We start from the raw sequence: 24,151 nt of genomic DNA, 5'->3' as shown, positions 1-24,151 counted from the left end.
GCTTTTTAACATTTGGGCCTATTCCACCATAAGGATTAGGCCAGTAACTTCATTAGTGCCACAGAGTTTATGACTACTTTATTCCAATACCTGTAAATTTATTAATCACTAGATGTCAGGAACTTACAAGTTTACCTCAAAGTAGCCAATTTCTAAACTCATCTCCTCCTCTTATAAATAAAAACTTACTTTATAAAGAAATTTTATTTTAAAAATAAATAAGGCTTGAGAAGCAAGATGGCAGAGTAGAAGGACGCTTGTAGCTCACCCTCTCTCACAAATACACCAAAACTCACATCTATGGACCCACTAAGCCAACCAGAGCACCTGCCGAACTCCGAAAGAATATCGCCCTCTTCGAAAGACATGCCAAAAATCTGGTAGGAAAAAAGAAAGAAGAAAAAGCAAAACAGTGCGGGACTGATCCCGCGGGGAGGGAGCGGCAAAGGAGGGACAGTGCTTGTTCACTGGGTCTCCCCTCTCCAATGGAGAGGCCAGCGGGACGGAGGGGGAGCCTCCAAGGCTCAGATCTGCCCCGAGCACCCCATGACCGACAGAACTAAGTTAAACGGGCACAGAGGGTCCCTGTGACACCCAGCCCGAGACACGAGCCAGCAGCTGGGGCCAGGACAGGTCGCCTGAGCTGGGCGGAGGACTGGGGCAGCTGCACTGAGGCAGCCTTAGGGGAATGCAGGGTGCTGTGTGCGGTGGCTGGGAGGGGATATGGAGCAGAACAACCTCAGTCCCCCATAAATTGCGAAAAAAGCAAAGCAACACGGCTGGTGTGCCCTGGGGGGAGGAGGAGGGTGGTAGCCTTTGTCTCCTCAGACCCTTGCGGCCATTATTGGCGCTTCTTGCAAGAGAGGCGGGGCGCAGCCACAGCCGCCATATCCTCCTGTGCACAGTGCCCAGGAAGGGGCAGGGCCGAGACCTGAATCTGCACCCAGGGGCTCCGCAACCTCCTGGGCAGGACTGAGACTTGTTTACAGCCCAAGGCAGATAGCATCTTTCTGCCCTAGCCCCTCAGAGAACTTGCGCCACCAAGACAAACAAGGTGCTGAGATTTGGCACGGAGCAGGGGTGGGGCCGTTCCACGGTTTACCCCGAGCCTGTCTATGGAGCGCTGACCCAAGGTGGAGAGGCAGCTGCACAGAGCAGCGGAGCTACTGGCGCTGGGAGAGGGTGGGCGGAAACCCGCTTTCCTGGCAGGAATGCAGCACCAGACCATAGTGCTGGGAGGGGGCGTGATCCGACCACCTGCCTTGCCCGAGCACAGCATCTGACTGCGGCATTGGGGGGGGGAGTGACCCACCCGCCCACCAGTTTTATTCCTGTATAGGCTTTAGATAGATAAATAAACTCCTTAAGGACCACAATAGATAACTGATACTCCTTAAGCCACAGTGCCAGAGAGATATGAGCAATATGAAGAAGCAGAGGAACCACTCCCAATTAAAAGATCAAGAGAAATCCCCTGAAAGCACAATCAAGGAAATAGACACTGATGGCCTGCTAGATCAAGATTTCAAAAAAGGACTGATCAAAGTACTGAAGGAACTAAAAGAAATAGTGTTTACAGATATAAAATATGTCAAAAATGAAATAGAAGCTATAAAGAAGGACCAAGTAGAATTAGTATACTCATTTGCTGAGATGAGAGCTGACCTAAAGGCTGTACAAAGCAGGCTAGATAATGCAGAGGAACGAATAAGTGACCTAGAAGACAGGACAACAGAAAGTACCCAATCAGAACAGCTGAGAGAAAAACAAATAAAAAACAATGAAAACAATATAAGGGACCAATGGGATAAAATAAAGCATGCCAACATAATAGGGTTTCCAGAAAGGGAAGAAAGAACAAAGGGATTGAAAAGGTATTTGCAGAAATCGTGACTGAAAACTTCCCAAACCTAAAGAAGGAATCAGAGATCCAAGTACAGGAGGCTCAGAGGGTCCCAAACAGGAAGAACCCAAACAGACCCACACCAAGACACATCATAATCAAGATGGCCAGAGTCAAGGATAAAGAAATGATGCTAAAGGCAGCAAGAGAAAAACAGAGTGAGTTACAAGGGAACCCCCATAAGGCTCTCAGCTGATTTCTCTAAAGGAACACTACAGGCCAGAAGGGAGTGGCAAGATATATTCAAAGTCCTGAATGAAAAAAAGATGTAGCCTAGGATACTCTATCCAGCAAGGCTATCCTTTAGAATAGAAGAAGAGATAAGGAACTTCACAGACAAGCAAAAACTAAGAGTTTAGCAACACTAAACCCATGCTGAAAGAAGTATTGAAAGGTCTACTCTAAATAGAAAAGAAGCAGGATGCTACAAAAATGAGGAACTCATAACTGGAAAGGTGATAACTACCATGAATTCCAAATAGAATAAACACAAAATTGTAAAAGAAGACATCTAAATAATTAAGAGTGGGAGAGGGAAGCAAGGAAAGCCACTGTGGAAAACAATATGGAGATTCCTGAAAAGACTAGGAATAGACTTACCATAGGACCCAGGAATCTCATTCCTGGGCATATATCCAGAAGGAACCCTACTTCAGAATGACATCTGCACCCCAATGTTCATAGCAGCACTATTTACAATAGCCAAGACATGGAAACAGCCTAAATGTCCATCAACAGCTGACTGGATAAAGACTAGGTGGTATATTTATACAATGGAATACTACTCAGCCATAAAAACTGACAAGATAACGCCATTTGCAGCAACATGGATGCTCCTGGAGAATGTCATTCTAAGTGAAGTAAGCCAGAAAGAGAAAGAAAAATACCATATGAGATCATTCATATATGGAATCTAAGAAAAAAACATAAATACAAAACAGAAACAGACTCATAGACATAGAATAGAAACTTGTGGTTGCCAAGGGGGTGGGGGGTAGGAAGGGACAGACTGGGATTTTAAAATGTAGAACAGATAAACAAGATTATACTGTATAGCACAGGGAAATATATACAAGATCTTGTGGTAGCTCACAGCAAAAAAAAAAATGTGACAATGAATATATGTATGTTCATGTATAACTGAAAAATTGTGCTCTACACTGGAATTTGACACATTGTAAAATGACTATTACTCAATAAAAAAATGTTAAAGAAATAAGTAAAAGTGTCACTAAATTATTAACACTATTCATAAGATGTATCTTAAACTAATAATATATAGCTTGGGGACCATGCTAAGAGTGATCACAGTGTCAGCCATTTTTATCTAATAAATAGTACTCTGAAAGAGCCTGTTCTTACAGTTTACTCTTCTGGGCCACGATTATATATAAATAATATACTATGGAGGTCTATTATATAAATAATATACTATGGAGGTCTATATCATTGAACATAGTGGTATCTACACAAATGGTCTCAAAAAGTATTGTCATAAAGCGTACTGTATATGAAAGAGTTTGAAAATCAGCATATTTAAAAGGAAAAGCTACATAGAAAAAGAGAGTTGAAAATAATACTCAAATTAAACCAATGTACTCACGTTGATGCCCAACCCATCAAAGGATTTTCCCATCTCTCTCTGGTATCAAACTCCATCTTCCATTTCTTCGTGTTGTTTACTCCAGACTGCATGTTATTGCGAGCAGGAACAAAGATCCTGACTTTTCTAGTCTTGATATGCTCTTCTGGAACGCCAGTTAAAGTAGTAATATCCTATGGAAAAACAAGCAAATGTGTTTCTCTTTTTTTTTTTAATTTTTTTATTGAGTTATAGTCATTTTACAATGTTGTGTAAAATTCCAGTGTAGAGCACAATTTTTCAGTTATACATGAACATACAAATATTCAAAACAAATGTGTTTCTAAAAGCCCACATACACTTTAATGTACTTTTATTGCTTTCTATATCTTGCAATTCGATTTGGATTATTTATAAATTTTTTTATGCTTTCTGGCTTATTTCACTACTTTGTTATTTTACCATATAAACTGCTATTTTGATACCTGGAAAGCTATATTGGGGGAGTGGTAGGGTACAGTGGGAAACAGTTGATAAAAAAAAATTTATGCCCCTTTGGTCCAACAAAGCACTGGTAATTTTTAAAGAGTCTGTCAGTAAAACACATGTATGCAGTAGACTCTTATTTCATGAGCAGGTGTAATTGGTCAGCAGAGAAAGAATATAAAGAGATATTAAAAGTAAAGGAATATAACAAGTGACTAACTTTTAAATAGAAAAAAAATCTATTACCAGCAATTTCTGTGTCAAACTCTTACAACAAAGCATTCCCTTCAAAAGAAGGCCTGAACCCTTTTGTAAACAATTAGAATCAATTAACAACTTTAATTAGCATTTTTATTTAGCTCCCTTTGGTGAAATATACTGAAGAGAAAACGATACATCAAATCTAATCTGCAAAGGTAAACCAAAAAATCTGCACAATTTTTGCAGAAATGTGAGATGAAAACAATGGTAACTTTCTTGACACTCTTTCTATAATTCTATCCAGTAACAAATGCTCAACTGATGAATGCGTACAATTTGATGCCCCATATAAGATATATTTATCAAATTATAGTGGCAGTCAGGGTAAACAATAATAATGTAAGTCAGAGTTTAAGTCTCCATTTAGCAATGGTAAACTACTTCAAGTCAGATCATATAAGGGTCAACTATACCATTCTTATAAATGAAGCATTTTAAAATCACAGTTCACTTACTAAGGTAAATTTTAAATAACTGGTTAAAAACAGCAGGTTTAACATGGAACTGATTAAATGAAATTATGAAAACAAGAAAACTTAGCCCATTTTGTCAATTTTAATTTCGTTGTGTTATGTCCTCTAATGAAGGCTAATGTTTATTTGTAGAATCTAATCAATGCTGTGGACCAAAGAATAAGTATAAGTACTTAGTGCTGCAATATGTACTGGAAAAAAACTAAGTATACTTCTGACTTGACTAGTCCTTCTACCCACAGATTAAAAAAAACAATTCTTTAAAGTTATTTTAGCTGGCAACCAATCCCCTTCTTAACACAATACCTCTCTACCTGTATGAAGAATTAGGTGTGGTTACTTTGTCACAGCTTGTCTATTTGGAGAAACTATTAAAATGATCCATATAAATGTTTACATGTACTTCTAAGTACATGTCTACATTAAAAAACATTTCTTTGCATATAGGATAAAATAAAAATGAATACAATCGGTATATAATTTTTAAAGGCATGAATATTAGTTTTAATTACTAATTTCTAATTGTCAAGTTCAACTTCAAAGAAAAGTAATTTCAGGTATTATTACATTTAATGACTTTCTAAAGCAAAAGCTTGATCTGGGAAGTCCTTAATGCTTATCCCTCCCCCACTTTGAATTCACTACAGTATCTGTAATCTGTCATATTAACTTATTATTTAATATCATGTATCTTCACATTGATATGTCATATTTCTTCAGCTATAGTTGAAGCAAGGTATAAACAAACAATATACATGTGTTACAAAATTATGGGGCAAGACATCCTTTCCAAGTTCTGTAGCAACTCTATTCTAGCTGAGATCATAAAAACTGGAGCTGTAACTTAGCTATTCTTTAAATTAAGACTTACAGAAAAGGAAACAGATTAAACTCTTAATACCAGTTACCTCAGAAAGCTGAGATCAGGAAACACTTAGTTTTTCTTAATAAATGTCTATATTGTATATACATATACATCAAAGTAATTAAAAAACCAATAAAGCTTTAATAAAATGAAGAGTATTTCTTGATTTGTATTATCAAAGTAGAAAGGGACAGAATGATTTTTTTAGGATAGAACACCTCTTTAACATAAGTAGCTACAAAATGTTGCGAGGCTCCTAGCTACCAGTGCTTCCATGCTTCCTCAAATTATAGCAATTATTTATTGATCTCTTCCCCCAGTAAAGCTGGCATTAGAACAAATGAGTTTCTGAATTTTGAAGCCCAAGTTATTCTGACATAGAATCCCTGTCTTTGCCTGCAGAAGACATGTAAGGTACTGCAGCTGAGTTGAACTGCTGCCAAAGACAGAATAAAAAGGCTTGGCATCTCTCACATACTTGACACCTAAAGGGCACAGAAGCTCTAACATTCCTAGTCCCTGTAGGCACACTCCCAGTCTAGACAAACTGATTTCTCACACTTTTAAAATGCATCACAACACTCTATTGTTATCATTTCACCCACACAGCTTCAGCTGGTGACAGAAGAACCTGTCCTTTAAGCGACATTTCAATGGGCTAAAGCTCCCATTCCAAGATTCCATTAAAACAATGTATTACTTGAAAAGAACTACAAGGCACTATGTGGAAATCTTGTGTCTTCAATGCTTTGCTTTCCCTCAAAGTTCTCACTGACCTACCTGCGACTCAGTTTTTGAAAATAAATAAATAAACATCTGCAAACTACTTAAACTTTATTAAACTAATGATAGTCTCTCTAGATTTCTACTTCTCTATTGCAATATGGATCATGTGTAATTTTTTTAAAAACCCATTTATAAAAGAAATGTTCTGAAGATGTCAATACTGTCTTTTACAGACTTCTCATCAGATTGGTAAAATTGATAATTTATAAATATTAAGTCATAAATGTTCTATAATTACAAAAAAGTTAAATCACATAGGATATGAGAAGCCTTCAAGTTGGCACCTGTAGAACCTCAAGACTCACCAGTTAATCATTATCTATAAATTCTAATAAAACAAGTTATCCTATAGATAATATACACAGACTTACTGAATTTTAAAACTTCTAATTTTTAAACAGTTGGGTCAAGCATGAAACGTATATTTCTATTAAACAATGTCACTATCTTAATAAAATTTCAGAAATACAATCTTATATACAATATACTATTTTAGGAAACAGCAACTAATTAGCTAATCATGATTCATAGATTAAAGAGCATTCAAATAAAAATTTGCTACTGAAAAGAAGCGATTCATTAATTTCAATGTTCTACTCTTTCGGTACTATCTCTTCCACAATTTTAAACTCTAGAAGAGCTGATAGCTGACCTTCCATTTTAGAAGTCTTCTTAAATGGAAGAGGAGTTTAAAAAATCATTAAGAAAGTATGTGCCAGTATATGTAAATGAACTTTATTTTTCAAATACCAACTTCCATTATAAAATATTAGTTTTCCATACAAAAACTGTATGATTCGGTTATCAACTGTCCCCATTTATCGTGTGTGAATTCAACTTTTTTCTTTTTTAAACAAAGGAAGCAGGGAACAAGCAATGGGAAGTTGGTGTCAAAATGCAGAAAAACCTCCCAGCAAGCTACTTGCAACCACCCAGGATTTAGAGTCTTGCTGGCCGCTCTCTTTTCAATACCAGAATTTCACACATTTCAATGACTATTATGACTTCAAAGAATCAAATTTTCATCATTGTCCGTCATCTGCCGGTTGATTTGTATAAAGGAGTTCTTCTGCATGCACTCCAAACAAAAGCCTCCTTACTTTTGTGGCTATATATCAAGTTTAAAAGTTTTGTTTGTGACAGTTGTGTCTTTGGTAAATTAGGGTAACACTGAAGGAGTGCAGCTGCTCTGCAGGAACCTCCTTTTTGGCACCATTTCACTTAAATAAAAACTGAATAATTAGCTTCTGCCTTTATTAAACCACAAAAATGCCACTGGCCTTAGTAATTACTTCCGGTTGCCCCACCCACTTAAGCTTAATAGTTTATACTTGTCATAAAGAGAAATAAATGAAAAAGGTTTTCACCACTTTAAGATGAATTTGTGATAGGTCTTTCAGTATACCCAGAAGAGCCAAAACTCTCACCAGGCTTTTTGGTAGTAAGTTCACTAAACTGCACGTTGTTATGGATCAATGTTGAAAAGTTTTAATAGAGTACATACTGGAACATTAACAAATACTGCTCACAGAAACATGTTCTATTGCAGACTATTAGTTACCAATTAATTATGTGTTAAAATCTATTTTAGGGCTAAAATGATCTAAATTTGATGACTGTGTTTATATTGTACTTCAACCATGAAAGATGTTAAAAGGAAAATAACATTAGATCTGTAATAAAAACTTGCTTTCAAGTACCCTCAGATATTTAACACAAGAAATTCATTAAATGATCTCAGAAATAATGAAGGACATTTTACAAAATAAAATTTACAGTTTGAAAAATAATAAAGAGTTGGCAGATAGCATAACCATATGTATTTACTTAGCACAGAAGAACTTTAAACACTTCTAAAAAGTTAGTGGCCATAGTGATTAAAGGTACAATCAAAACTGTAAAAATAAATTAGAAGTGTGCTGGTGGAACTAATTTTTGTTTGTTTGTTAAAGCAACACATTGATCTGGGAGTCCAATCAGATAGTGAAACAAGTGTTGAAATATGACATCTATTCTATCTTGCATTATCGGGCAAAGCTATCATGAAACCAAGTTTAGTTTTAAGTGAAACATTGTTAAGACAGAAAGAGATCAGGCAAATGATGTGGTGATCATAGAACAAGTAAAAAACTAAGAATTAGAAATGTGTCTCAATCTCAGACTATTTTCATTACTCCTAGAACCTTCTGAGCAGGACAGGGTAGAGCAATGGTTAAAAGCAAAGGGCTTAGTCAAAACTGGTTAGAATCCCCACTTAGAACTTTTGTCAAAAACAGTGAGCATGATATACGTTAAGTAAATTTAAGTATGCAACTACATCCTGAAAAGTCTATGACATTCATGAAAGTAAAGGAATAAGGTACAATTTACCTTTATTTGTTTCAGTTCAAATTGAAAGATCCAACTATGCCAAGTTATCTACGCCAGGGACTAAGGAGAATATAAAAATAAGACTTTATTCCTGAATTTAGGAGGTCTATAATCTGTGCATCCATAGGAGGGAGGATAACTAAATAATCATTACTGTAAAATACAATATTGGTTAAGAGCAAGGAATCATCATTCAGATCAATCTGGAGGAACCCAAGCTCTACCATTTGCTACCTGTGCAGTACTGACAAGTTGCTTAAACTCTTGTCAGTTTCCTCCTTTAAAAAATGCACAACAAAAGCTACCTCATAGCACTGGTTGGAAGGATTAAGTCAGGTTATGATGTAAAATGTTAAAAATGCCATGGGAGTCAAATAAAAGAGAGACTGCACTTGGTTTGAAAGGTGCAAAAGTATCAGAAAATACTTTTTCTGACTGAAGATGGAGACAGAAGACGATTCTTTCAGGATATTTATGATTTTAAAAAGATACTGTTAAAACATTTAACAATATTAAAGAGAAATTTTAAAAAATACATCCATATGTTTAAAACCTCAGCAACTGCTTTTCTTATGTATATTACCTACCAATAATTATCTATATACATATCTACTTTATATACTTCTGTTATTTTGCCTTGATTATTTTCAAGTATCAGATCACTTATTTTTTTCCATGTAGTTACCCAGTATTCATATTTCTTGTTTTAATGGCCTCCTTAATAACCTATTAAGTTGATACGCCACAATTTCTTAGCCAATTCCTCATTAATGAAAAATCAAGTTGTCTTATTATTTCTTTTAAAGCATAGATTAATGCAATGAAAATTTCAGTAGCCTAATTCTTTAAGGTTAGTCACTGAGGGTAATATTAATTGGCTCAGTGGTTATAATAATTTCCATGATTCCTGACATGCTGTCAAATTGCTTTCCAAAAGGGAGGCGAAATCTTATATTGCCACCCACTATGTGGGCCAATTTCCATTTATGCTCTCAAGGCAGAGAAACAGGTATATGTTAATTGGATTGAATTTATTTATTGTGTATTCTTCCATACAAAACTATAAAGAAGAAAATGAGTTTGATTTTTGATTTCTAAACACATTTTAAAGATTAACAAAATTTCCTCAAAATTGACCTGAATGATGTTATAGGGGCTGCTACCAGAAGAAACAGGCACCAAAAGGTAACACTCACCTAAAATCTAATTAACTGTTCAAAATATAACTCTGAAACATCATACAGATGTATAACTTCCTTGTAATGGTGTTAAGGATGGTGAATATTTTCAGATTCTTTCTGTACATAGTCATATTTTATAGTACATGATTTAACATATGGCATAGCTAAATCAAGTCTATTAAACAGCTACTTTAAGACACAATCTATAATTCTTTAAAAAAAAATGATACAGAAATAAACTTTCTTTTCCCCAAATCAAGAAAATTCACTGGACAACTTCAATCACTTGAAATAATCTTTGTTTCCTACCAGCTTTGAAACAACCAAAAGTCACTTAAAAAAAATCTTAATAAATAAATGAATAGTCTATACTGCCTCAGTGAAAGTATGCTTCACTGAAGCATTTGGAAGTTATTATGTTAATAATTTGTTTAACTTAGAAGATACAATGTATTAAGAATGATCAATTTTTAATACCTAGAATACCCCCCCTTTTTTGTTGTTTTTAATGCACTGCTCCAGAAATTTTTGGATTTTTAAATCACTAAGTCATGTAGCTGTATTATATCACATAGCAACTTTTCCAGAAGCTGAAATAAAAGGGGAAAAAATTAGGCCACAAAGCACTTGAAACATACATAGCATACTAAATTTTGAAAAGATCCAATCTGTTATTTCTTAATCAAATAGTCCTCCTCATACCCTGGTAATAAATTAAAAGGCTGACATACACACAACATAAATTAAGAATTATGAGAACAAAAGCCACAGCAGTAGAGAACTAAATATGAAATAACTGTTGAATAAACATCAGGGCAAAGGAACAGAAGGTAAATAAACATCCTAAAATCAAGTGATGGTTTAAGCAATAAATGAATTAGTTAAATCTGGAGAGAAAGCTGGAAATAATGAAAAATAATGGCTCTAAAGCTGAATGCTTCTCCTTTAATAAAACAATATTCAAGAGGCATTATGTGAAAATCAAGCTAGATTACAAGGAGACAAAAAAATATAAGACAATCCCTCATTAATTTAGCAACAGAATAAAAGTTAAGCTATGCAACAGAAGTTTCCCTTCTGACTTAGGAGCTGATAGTTGTTCAGTTAACTGAAAACATTAGTGAAAACAGAGGACCATTAAGTAAGCAAATATACACGTGCACACATACACAGGCACACTTTAATCACTGACACAGCCACAGTTTAAACATTGTATTATAACTCAAAAAATGTACATGTATTTTTAAGATAATCTTCTGATATAGGGCCAGTGATTAGAATTCCAAGTGTTGTTTCTTTCATAAACTACCAAGAAAATGCATAATTAACAATTTATAGTTTTGGTTTTTTACATGTGAAGTGAGAATAGAAAGACATTTTTGAAACAACATGAGTCCAAAATCTGTCTAGATCTCCCTTTACATCACAATGTTTTATAATTGTTTCACCTGCACCTAATTTGACAAAAATTGTGCTAGAAATTCACCTTTATTATCTTTTCAAAGTATTCAAGAGAACTGACATAGAAAGAACTCTGTTCCCCATATAGCAGCATTCAGACCATAGTATCCAATTAAATTATATAATTACAATGGCAAGTAAAACTGGCATAGAAAGGTGTGGAAACAAGCACAGCTGAATCTTGGTAAACATATTACTCATTACTGACAGCTGAAGTCTGGTAGTATACTAAAATGAAATCTAAATTAAGGCATAGTATGCTGCGTGTCAGGGTGTTGGTAAGGATGTTTCATAGAAAGAAATGAGAACATCAATAACTGTGTAAATTGTTAAAGACTGGTTTTAAAAAGTAAAGATTCATTAATGCCCTAAGTGTAAAAGATTGTTACATGTAGCATATGGATTTTCATTGGGATCCAAGATGGAGTAACAGGTATCAGACTACCACTGTTACCATATAAAACTATAAAATTGGGAAAGTTATTTGAAGGAAAATTTTCAAGTATTAGACAACTGGATAAAAGGCAGCATCATCCTGTTATCCTTGAAAGAAGGAAAATTCATGATACAGTCCTACAGTTGTCCCAGCTTTATCCCTTGAGGCACATTCTAGACTATGATGGAGTCCAAGCAGAACACAGCAATCTCACTAAGCAGAGAATGTAGGGATTAGAGTTCAGGGCTGCTTAAGTAACTAACATTTGTGAGGCAGAACACTGAAGAGGAGCAATTAGGCAAGGAAAAGAAATTAAAGGCATCCAAATCGGAAAGAAGTGAAATTCTGTTCACAGATTTAGGATTCCACACACAATCACAAAACCTGTTGGAGCTAACTGAATAAGTTCAGCAAAGTGGCAGGATTTTTTAAAAAATCATACAACAAAATCAGTTGTGTTTCTACAAACTAACAATGAATGATATGAAAAGACAAGAAAATAATTACAACTGAAAAGTTATATGTACCCCTTTGCTCACTGCAGAATTATTTCCAATAACTAAGATATAGAAACAACCTGTGTCCACTGATAGATAAATGGATAAAGATGTGGTGTATGTAAAAACAAAGGAATAATACTCAGCCATAAAAAAATGAAATCTTGCCATTTGCAACAACATGGATGGACCCAAAAGGTATTATGCTAAGTGAAATAAGCCAGACAGAGAAAGACATGTATTATATGATTTCACTTATATATAGAATCTAAAAAACAAAACAGAAACAGACTCATAGATATAAGAAACTGGTGGTTATCAGAGGGAGGAATGGAGGTGGATGAAATAGGTGAAAGGGAATACAAGGTACAAATTTTCAGATATAAACTAAGTCATGGGATGTAATGTATATCAAACAGAATATAGACAATAATATTGTTAAAACTGTTTAGTAACAGATAGTAGACAGATTTATTGTGGTTTAAAAAAAAATGGAAAAAAAGTGCCAAGACCACTAACAAATGGTGCTGGGAAAACTGCATTTCCAAACGCCAAAGAATAAAGTTGGATCTGGATTCTTTACCTTATACCACATATAAAAGTAAGCTCAAAATGGACCAAAGACATAAATGTAAAAGCTTAAAACTATAAAATGCCTGTTTTGTGCACCAAAGGACATATAAAACTGATAAAGGATTAATATCCAGAATATACAAAGAACTCCTTCAACTCAGTAAAAAACCCAAATAAGAAATGTGCAAGTACTTGAAGAGACATTTCTCCAAAGAAGATACACAAATGGCTAATGAGCACATGAAAAAAATGCTCAATATGACTAGTTATTAAGAAAATGTAAATCAAAACCACAATGAGATACATTTCACACCCACTAGTGTTACCAAATTCAGATTCGGCTGCTTGCCGACTTCTCAAAAGCCAGTAATCGAGAAACAAGTGTCAATAGAAAGGAAAGGTTCTGGCAATCTAGGGGAGAAGGTGGACTCATGTCCCAAGACCAACTCCTAAAATTCTGCCCAGCCACAACAGTTTTTAAAGGAAAAAAGGTGGGGGGTGTTAGTGAATCATCAAGGAAGAAGGTTGGGTCTGCATCATTCTCCACTGTGTGCAAACTGGCTGACTCTCTCTTTAGATGTTACCTTGCTTGAGTGATCTGCCTGCAGGATTACTAAGGGGGCTTTTGGGGGTTCAGATTTAATCATTCTTTAACTGTTTAGTTCTCATTCTTACTTCTTTTTATCTAGGAAAAGAATTAACAGGTTAGGCAAGGCATGGTGTACATTCAGGAGAACATAAGTCAGGAGTTAGTTTCAATTGCTTAGTGATCTCATTCCTATAATTAGGTTCTTTTAAGGTTAGAGGGGGACAGAAATGGGCAAGTAGGTAAGGGGCAAAAGAGCTGCTTTCAATTCCCCACTGTCAAACATCAATCCATTTCTTTGGGATTAGGGGTGAAGGTCCACCTTCTGTAACTTCTTCATGCTAACAGGATGCCATATTCTCAGAATGGAAGATGTCAACGTGGGTCTGCAGGATCTCTTTGCTGACAATTTTAGCCGTCTGCTTATATATACAGGCAGAGCAAGATACAAATATTTTGATGCCCACAAAGATACAGATTATTATGAGCAATAATGTTAATCCCATTCTCTTGAGGCCAGTTCTTGGAACTGTGCTAACCATAGATTCATTACTGCTCAAGGTGAAGCAGCTTATGCCACGTCTACAGTTTGGTCATCATACGAGTTAGCTTTTTTTAATTTCCTCTGGTGGCCATTATAGTATCTGTAAAACAACTCAGGAATGTGCATTAGACATTGAGTCTGTGACTATATTGTCCCAATCATTAACTGCTCAGCTTTGTATCTGGAGGACAGAGGTAGCCTTCAGTGTTCTGCTTGGTTCCATTAGGATGGCTGTTCTCTAAAACACAGAAAGTAAGTGCTGGTGAGGATGCAACCCTTGTGTTACTGGTGGGAATGTGAAAATGGTACAGCCACTGTGGAAAACAGTATTGTAGTTCTTCAAAATGTTAAACATAGAATCACCATATAATCCACAATTCCACTTCCAGGTATATACCCAAAAGAATTAAAAGCAGGGACTACAACAGCTGTTTGTACATCCATGTATATAGAAGCGTTATTCACAACAGGCAAAGGTGGAAACAACCCAATGTCTGTCAAAGGATTAATCGATAAACAAAACATGGCATATACACACAATGTAACCTTAAAAGGAAAGAAATTCTGACACATGCTACAAAATGGATGAACCTTGAAAACATCATGATAAATTCTGTCTGAGGTCATGAAAAAGTCCTGGAAATGGATAGTGGTGATGGTTGCACACCATTGTGAATCTGCTTAGTATCACTGAATCGTACATTTGCAGTGGTTAAAATGATAAATTTTGTATTATGTATATTTACTATAATATAAAAAAAAAAAGGAAATGGAGTGACATCCTTTAAGTACTAAAACAAAAACCTTCAATCTAGAATTCTATATCCAACGAAAAGGTTGCTATGGACTGAATGTCAGTATCATTCAGCATCCCCCTGCTCCCCAAATTCATTTTTGAATACTTAAGTCCAAATATGACTATATTTGGAGACAAGACCTTTGGGTGGTAAGCAGGATTAGATGGGTCATGATACAGGGTCCTTATGATGGGATTAGTGTCTTTATAAGGAGAGACACCAAGGTGCTTGCTGTCTCTGTCTCTGTCCCTCTCTTAATCACTCTCCCTTGCCTGCCATATGAGGATGCAGTGAGAAGGCAGCATGTACTAGCCACAGAGACAATCCTAACCAGAAACCAAACACAGAGGAACCTGGATCTTGAACTTCCAGCCTCCAGAACTATGAGAAAATAAATATCTGTTGTTTAATCCATTCAGTCTATCATATTTTGCTATGGTAGCCTGAACTAAGACGTCTTTGAAAAGCAGAGGCAAATTCAAGGCATTTCCAGATATAAACAAAAGTTAAGAGCTTTTGATCCAGTAGATGGACTACAAGCAATGTTAAATGAAGTCCTTTAGGCTGAAGGAAATACCAGATGGAAATCTGCATCTATAAGGAGGAATGAAGAACACCAGAAATGGTAAATTTTTGAGTAAATATAGAATTTTTTTTGTTTCTTTATTTCTTTAAAAGATAAGTGATTGTTTAAGGCAATATTAATAATTTACCATGAGGTTTATAAATTATGTGGAAATCTATGTCAACATTAACACAAAAGACTAGAGTGACAGATGGAAGCACTGTTTTAAGGTTCTTATGTTACACGTAAAGTGATATATTATTAGTTCATAATAGAACATACAAAGTTAAAAATGCATATGGTAACCCCTAAAGCAACCACTTAAAAATGAGGTACAGCTAAAACATCAACAGGGAAGATAAAACAGGTTTCCAAAAAATGTATTTCATCCAAAAAAGACGATGAGAAATGTAGGGAGGAAGAGAGGAGAAAAGAAATCAAATGTGAATTAAAAGGCAGAGACTGTCAAACTAGAGAAAATAAAAGCAAGAGCCAAATACACGGGCAAGGGACAAACTTTAAATATAAGCTCATAAACTGGTTAAAAGTAAAAGGGTGGAATAAGATGCACCATGCAAAACTAAGAATAAGAAAATGGGAACAGCTATATAAACGCCATCAAAGTAGACTTCAGAACAAGGATTAGCACAGGATAAAGAGGGGTGTTACATAAGAATAAAAACATCAATTCATCAAGAACACATAACAGTCTTCAATATTTATGTATCTAATAGTAGAGCTTCAAAATAACTACAGCAAAAAAGTGATCAACTAACAGAAGAAACTATAATTTAAGATGTTAACACTTCTCTCTCAGTAACTGACAGAAGCCATAGACAAAAATATCAGTAAAGATAAAGAAAACTTGAATAACACTATTAACCAATGTAAAACTTAATTGAAATTTATAGACCACCCAACCCCAAAACTAAAAAATGCATTCTTTCCAAATATATGAAACATTAACCAAAATAGACTATATTCTGAGCCATAAAAATAAAAAGTCTAAAGAAATTTCAAAATTAAAATCATTAGTATCATTGACCATAATACAATTAAATTAGAAATCAAAAATAATATAGTTCATCAAATAAATAATGAAGATAACTACTAAAGATATCTTAGCAGATGATCACCTTGCATTGTTCTGGAAAGGCTTTTTAATAAGAATATAGGCTGACACACAAGACAGGGAGAATATTTCTCAGATACATTCTTTATATAACAACTGTTACAGTGCATTATAAAAAACAGTAATAGCAGTAGGAGCACTAATTGCTATGCAGTGGCCTAATATTTTACATATATGTATCACAGAAATATATCAACCTGCATACCCACAAACTGATAGTCTAATGACAGCTAAGTTCATGTTGATCCTCAGAATGTACTAAGCTTTCTAATTCAATGCTACACCATTTAAGTTTTATGTGTTTTTATTATTTTCTAATTCTCAGATGTACTGTATTTATCTATTAGATAGAACTTGTCACACCCCATGTGTCAGAGTTTGAAAGGCATCTACAGAACTGGATAATGTATATTAAAAAAAAAAAATACAGGCTAGGAAGAGCCATATCTCTAAAATTACATAGAGTGAACTAGTTTAAAAAAAAACCCTCTCAAGAAGGTTAGTTATCTTTAGATGTCAAAACAATTTAAAATATTAATACTAAATAACCCTTTGATTTAGTAATCCCACTTCAAAGAATCAATTCTAAAATAAATATAATATCAAAGATTAGACTTAAGAATAAAGATGTTGATTCTAGCATTGTGTCTAACCACAAAAATTGTAAACAACTTGCAGTATAAGATATATTATGGTCTAGTCATACAATGGGATTTGATATATTCACTGACAATCATTCTTTTGAATAATTTTAAAAACAAAGATACTTACAATCTAATGCAAATGAAGTGAAAAAAGCAGGACATCAAACTATAAAGCATAATTTGTGTTATATATAGGTATGTTGGATGTTGGTGTGTTTAAATATTCATATAAAAAAAAATAAATTCACCAAGACTATGAAATTAAAGGTGATTTTAATTTTTTTAGATGTTAAAATTTTCAAGTTAATGTCTCTGTAATGTACATGTTACTATTAAAATCAGTAAAAAAAAAATTGTTTTTAATGATCAACTATATTGTTTAATAATAAGAGTAAGGCCAAAATAAGTTATACTTCAATAAAAATAAATAAATAAATAAATAAAAATTTAAATTTAAAAAATAGATTATAAATGACTAAAGAAATTTCTCATTGGAATGGTAATTATATAGCAATACACCTACATAAATGATTGTCAGAAAGTATGGAAGGAAAGACAGTAACATCACAGATGATTTAGTAACATGCCATGGGCTATTAGAAAAGGCAAGTTACATGACCAATTTTACATACACTGACATACACAAATGAACACACTTTACTATATAAGACCATTGAAATTGAGACCAATATTTTGCTCTCAGATCCCCTAGAACTCAATACCTGAACAGCAAATTGACTTAGAACAGCAGTCTTCTCAATTCATTCAGATTCAATTAAGTGTAACAATCATAATTCCAGTTTGCTTTCCTTTTCAGGCTAACAAGTCCAAACAGGAAAAAAAAAAAGGTGGGAGATGGGGAGGAAAAGAACTTTTATTGAAGGATGAAATAAGCAAGATACTGTATTCTCCTATTGTTTAATGTAGGTATTCTCAATTAACTTTCAAAGCAACTTTAAAAAATGTTTTAATTTTATAAGAGGAGGACACTCAGATTAAATAACATGCTTAGGGTTACACAGCTAAAAGAAGGGATTTAAAGACCTAATGCTATATCTATAAATAAACCCATGGTCTTCCCAGTATCCCAAGTTTCTCATTAGGTTGAAATTTTCAGGTAATATAATGTACAAGTCATGGTATTTCTTCTTATGGTTAGTGAATGCCTTAAAAAGTCCTGTATATTCCCAACAGGGGAAATAAGACAATGAGAGAAGAAAGCAATTAGAGGGTAGGACCATCTCTGTCTCTCCTCTCTAGATCTGATGTAGCTCCCCCATCATTTTGGAAGAAGTAGAGGAAGAAAGAAGCAATGAAAGAAAAAGGGTAAAAGGAACAGAAGTATGGAAGAAAGAAGAGAAAAGAGAGGAAGAACAAAAAGAGGAGGAGAAGAGACATAGAGGAGTGAAAAAAAGAAAAGAATGATGATAGCCAAAGAATTGGCCAGAGAACCAAAACCAGACAGAGACAGGAGGAAGGTGCAGAGGAAGAGAAAGAAATAGCCAGCCACTGAACGGGGCATTGATGGGGGTGGGAGGAAACACAAGCAGCCAGAAAGGGAAAGAGAGAACTGTCAGCTACATAGCAAAAGGGCAACAGAGTGACAAAGAGAGAGGGAAAAAAGCCATAAAAACAGTGGGAAGAGAGACAAATTCTAAGAAGCAGAGAGAAAGGGGGAGAAAGGAGAGGCAGAGAGAAAAGTAGAATCAAAGTCAGGATGAAGACAGATAACCACCAACATCAGCCCAAGCCACCAGCCGAAGCAAGGTCCAGAAGCTTAAATGTATTCAGGACTTTGTCAGCACCTACCTGGTGGACAGCAGCTCAGACAATTCCTTATCTCCCTTTACCCTAATTACAAATCTCCACTATTTCCCCCCTTTTTTGGTAGGGGGAGGGTGTGGAGTTGGGGGTGGCAGTGTAGGAGAGCCATGGAGAGTGGGGAATTAAGAGGAAGAAGATGAATTTATTATTCCAAGTCCCAAAATAACCTTTATCAAAAGGCAATTTTCAGGGAAGAGGGTATAGCTCAAGTGATAGACTTCATGCTTAGCATACACAAACAAGGTCCTGCATTTAATCCCCAGTACCTCCTCCAAAAATAAAAAAATAAACAAGTAAGCCTCCCCTCATGCCCCTCCAAAAAGTGATTTCAAATTCAGAAGATTCTTTAGAGGAATCAATGAACTGTTATACCATATGTAAAATCTAAAATGCAAAAAAACTGGGATCCTTTTTAAAAAAGCAGTTGTTAAAAATTCAATCACTTATAGAAAACTTCATGAAAACTGCAAAAAATTTTATGAATGTCAAAAAAAGACATGTAAGTAAACAAAAAAGCAAACAGATAACTTTCTTTGAGCTTCTTTGAAGTGACCTTCAACCATAATAGCTAAGTAATTCTCAAGTGTTTTTTGATCAGTAAATCAAATCAAATCACTTTCCCACTTAAAACCCTATAATGGCTTCCCATTAAAATTAAGATAAAATTCAAACTTGTTACCATGGGCCTAAGGATCCAGCTCCTGCCTACCTCTCTAAGTATATCACTCTCCCCTCTTCTCAGTCTCAAAGCTTTCCTTCTCTTCTCTACCACCACCAGCTAGTTGACACTTTGGGACATTAGCTTCTTCATCTACCTGGTATGCTATTACCTCGGATTCTCACGTAGCTAGCTCCTTCTCATCATTCAGATCTTAGTTCATGGTTCATACCTTCACAAAGTGTCTTTCCTTGATTGTCCTATAAATAACCTCTATTCTACCTAAGCCCCCAACTACTCTCTATCCATCACCTGCTTGATTTTTTCCTATAACATTAATCTGAGAGTATCTTAATAATTTAGAAATAAAGTTAGCATATGCTTACACATGAAAATATAAGCTCTAAGGGCAACAATGCTGTTCCTTATTTACTGCTATATCCTCAGGGCCTACAATATGGCACATAGCAGGTGCTCAAGTAATTGAATGAATAAATGAAAAAGTAGCATTTTATATTATAAATAAGGGATGAGCAAAAAAAAAAAAAAAAAAAAAACAAACAAACCCTCCTTGCAGGATCTTCACAAAGAGCTAAAGATTATAGTAGGTGAAAACTCCTAGCCCTAAAGGCGTTTTAGTCTCCAAACACTCTCCGCATGGACCACAGCAGCCACATTTGAATGTTTAATACATTATAAAGCTCACTAAACCAGAAACTTTGTTTTAATATTTTGGATGTCAAGTCTCTAACTACTGAATTAGGCTTAAAAATCTTTTTAATTGATAGATTTTAATTATAACAATACATACTCATTAGTCATTGTAACAGATGCAAATCAGTATACTAACTCATCAGATCCTCAGTTGCTGAACTTAAAATAGCATTCTCAGCCCATCATTTTGGTATATTTGCGTCCTATATGTTGCTTAGAAAAAGCTAAAATCATTTTCTATACCTATTTTATGGAAAGCATTGAATTTTTTAAAAAAGACCCTCATTAACTAACATGCAATAAACTCAAAGTTGAAACAAGTAAAGTATTAAACATGAAACAGGAACTGAACAAGGAAAGTCTATTCACACATTTCTTGAAAAGTATGCCTTATAAAGAGAATTTTGTGGATGCATAGTATGTTGCATACAGTAAAGCTTCCATATCACTACCCTATGTTTTAAGCTTTCTCATCTTGTAAAACAGGAACGATATGTGCAGGCTTGCAAGAGACATCCTGAAGAGTAAAATCAGAGCACAGACTGTCATATAAGATTAGAAAGCCTAAACACAGAAACAGATTTCAAGTTCACTAGTCTCAAATTCCAAGGTCTGCCTCTTCCTTTCCTTTCCTCCACATTCTATTCCCAGAGATATATGACATAAATAGGGAAAAAAAAAAAAAAACTGTCACCAAAAGATGTTGCTCTTTTCTTCATTTCCTCTTATTCCTGCCTTCACTAAGAACTTAATTATATGATGATGGACATGAGGCTTTTAACAAGTTTAATGTGGGTTATCTGGATTAATTCTTGAAATTATCTGACAAGCCAGTCAATTAAAAAAGCTATAATTCTAAAAACAGTATCTTCTTTCCACCAAAGAAACAAACAACAACGATAACAAAATCCTATCTACATTCAAATACAGTAAAAAATAAAACATCAACTATCTACATACTTTGATATAAACCTTGATGATCAGTTTATAATTATATTGAGTTAAATAAATAAAATTAGACAACCAATTTCCAAGGAGATAATATACAGCTTATATATTTTGAATTCATTAAAAAATAGAAAATATATTTTCACATATAAATTGTATAATCCCTAAAATATGACCAAGAAATCTTAATGTAAAATCTAAACAAAATATTATCAATTCTATTTTTTGAGAGCAAAAACTCCTACATAATAACATGCAAGAATTTTAAATTCGTGAAAGCAAGTGTCAAGTACCATACACAATTTCCATACACAGCAGGTAGTAAAGCAAGAAAAGAACTGACACAGTTACTCTCCTTAAAAGAGACATACAATGGAGAACTGTTACACAGAGCTAGCATACTACAGAACTATGCATTAAAGATGTTGTGGCTATTAACAGTTTAAACCTTTACTGTATTTTGCTAATTGGTACATAGAGCTTTAAAGCTTTTGAAAGATAAAACACTCCAGTCAGTTCAATTCTCCAGCATTGTTCAAGTATTCCAAGTAGGAACAAAGAGGAAAATAAATCTGCTTTAATTGCTGAAGAATCAGAGATAATAGAGATGGCTGAACACTGTAGAGGAAAGATGTTTTTGTTCCCCAAACAATTTTAATATATAGAAAGATCATTTTCTATTTTAAATGTAAATGGTTCCTAGCTGCATATTAGAACTGTTATAACATTCATTTCTTCTGTATTAATAAGTACAAGTTTTATACAGCTTGATAGTATGTGAAAATAACATTATAATTGGGAGTATATTTTAAAACACAAAGTTCTATATTTATCAATATAATTTTATTTAAAATAAGTATATATAATAAATGATCTGACTCGTTTTAATTAATGTTAAATGCAGGAGTTACCTGTTTTAAAACCAATGATATGTCATTAATAAGAGTAGAAATATTTTAATTTTAAATGATGAATTAATTCTATTAATTAAATAGAATTCAGAAATATAAGAGAATGTTTTATCCATAAACATAAAACAAGCTATTTTAATATTAGTTCATATGCTTAGGTATATATGTTACATAATAGGAATATTAAATGCAATTTAGAAATTTTCTGAACATATAAAAAATCACTTACTATGTGATTAACACTATTGGTACATAATATATTTACTATCCCAAACATGTAGATGTTTACTTCTAACTATACTAAGTTATAACATTTTTCATTACTTGAATTTTTTTATATTTTCAAAATCTCCTTCCCTCCCCACCCCATCCCCCACCACACACACCAATAGTGGAAAAAAGGCCAATTAAAGAATGACCACCATGTCACTATAAAATTTACACTTCCAAAATCTTTAGTCACTACTTCTTCCATAGAATTTTAAGCAACGTATTTCTAAAATCTTAAAGGCTATTCACCAATTATTTTTCAGTAGCTTGTGGTTAGTGTAAAACCAACAGATAAGTACATTCTAAAAAACTACTGCTGTTTTAAAACCGAAAACTATATTGCAAACCAACATTTATATTTAGTGAATACTTTTTCCATTTTTAATAGTCTCATCTAAATACAAGAATATAAATAAGCATCTATAGACTAAAAAACATTAAAAAACATTATTCCATATTTATAGAAAGTCTTAAAGAAATAAACCCTCATGCTAAACTGCCACCAGGGAAGGTTCTCAAAGGCTGCTATTCTTTGATGTAAAATGAAATACTACTTAGTGAATAACACATAAAAAACTCCTGTCTACCCTTCAAAGAGACATATCCTTTGACCCAGTGCTCCAGACTAAAGCCTTGACATTTTTGCACAAGAATGCTGCATGAGGAAAGTCCAGACAAAACAGACACTTGAGATGCTAGAAGGCTATTAGAAGGCTGTATAACCCCAATTGCAAGCACTACTTTCAATAATCTAGCAGAGATAGCGCTGCCATACACCAAAAGAAAGTAATCTCACCAAAAGAAAAACTGACCCCTCAAAAAAAAAAAAAAAAAAAAAAAAAGAAAGAAACAAAGAAAAAGCAAGCAGTCCAAGCAAATGTAAGCCTGTAACTTAGGTTTATCTTTCTGTGCAGGTTACCTCTTAATGACCAATTTTTTAATTCAAGTTTGTAGAGTTATAAAGTTTTCATCTATAAACTTTTAGTATTGTAGGAGGCAAAAATAATATAAAGCAAATGTTTGTGTAGCGAATAGTTTTATTTTTAAAGACAAAAATCATTCATTTTCACAAATTTCTTAGAGCAAGTTAAAGCAAGGAAAAAATTTAAAACCTATTAAAGTGATAAAATTTCTAAAATAACTTGCTGTTTGCGGACATTTTAAAACAGCAATATTATCACCTTGTTGGCTGAGTGTGTTAATAACGTGTGCTTAATCAAACAGCAGTTATTTACTACAGGTATCAGTAGTAATAAAGCTTTAACTACTGTGTTACTACTATTTGGAAGAAACTGTCAGACAGTAAAACACAACAAACTGGCAACATTCAAAACACTGACTTTATTTTACATGCACACCTAATTTTTAAATAAAGATATTAATATGGACTACTTAAAATGTTCAAACTATTAGGATTTCATATTAATAGTATGTACTATAAAGTAATTTTTCAAAAAAAAGCTTAGAAATCATTCCCAACACACAGATTTGAGATTTACAGACAGCTAAATAGTTTCCTTTCTTATATGCATTTGTGTTGAACATACATGTATAACTAACCATAACACTTCCATAAGATTTAAAACAAGTGGTGCTTAATAGTTTTTAAGTAAAATAACTAAGTACCTAAATGAAAACAAAGCACTGAAAATATCAATATAAATACTGAAGCATAGTGCCTGGC

General features: G+C 34.0%; 1 protein-coding gene across 2 annotated transcripts in view; it reads right to left on the bottom strand.

Annotated features, from left to right (window-relative positions):
- NDUFS4 (NADH:ubiquinone oxidoreductase subunit S4) overlaps window positions 1–24,151 on the bottom strand; it is a 98,285-nt gene that overhangs the window by 26,286 nt on the left and 47,848 nt on the right. For both annotated transcript variants that reach the window (XM_031444958.2, XM_010977778.3), the window contains exon 3: window positions 3,507–3,679. In XM_031444958.2, coding sequence (XP_031300818.1) covers window positions 3,507–3,679 — 173 coding nt within the window. The remainder of the gene's footprint in view (window positions 1–3,506; window positions 3,680–24,151) is intronic.

The sequence above is a fragment of the Camelus dromedarius genome, chromosome 3 (assembly GCF_036321535.1).
Source record: "Camelus dromedarius isolate mCamDro1 chromosome 3, mCamDro1.pat, whole genome shotgun sequence".
In the NCBI taxonomy this organism is placed as follows: domain Eukaryota; kingdom Metazoa; phylum Chordata; class Mammalia; order Artiodactyla; family Camelidae; genus Camelus; species Camelus dromedarius.
This window is presented reverse-complemented; position numbering and strand designations above follow the sequence as displayed.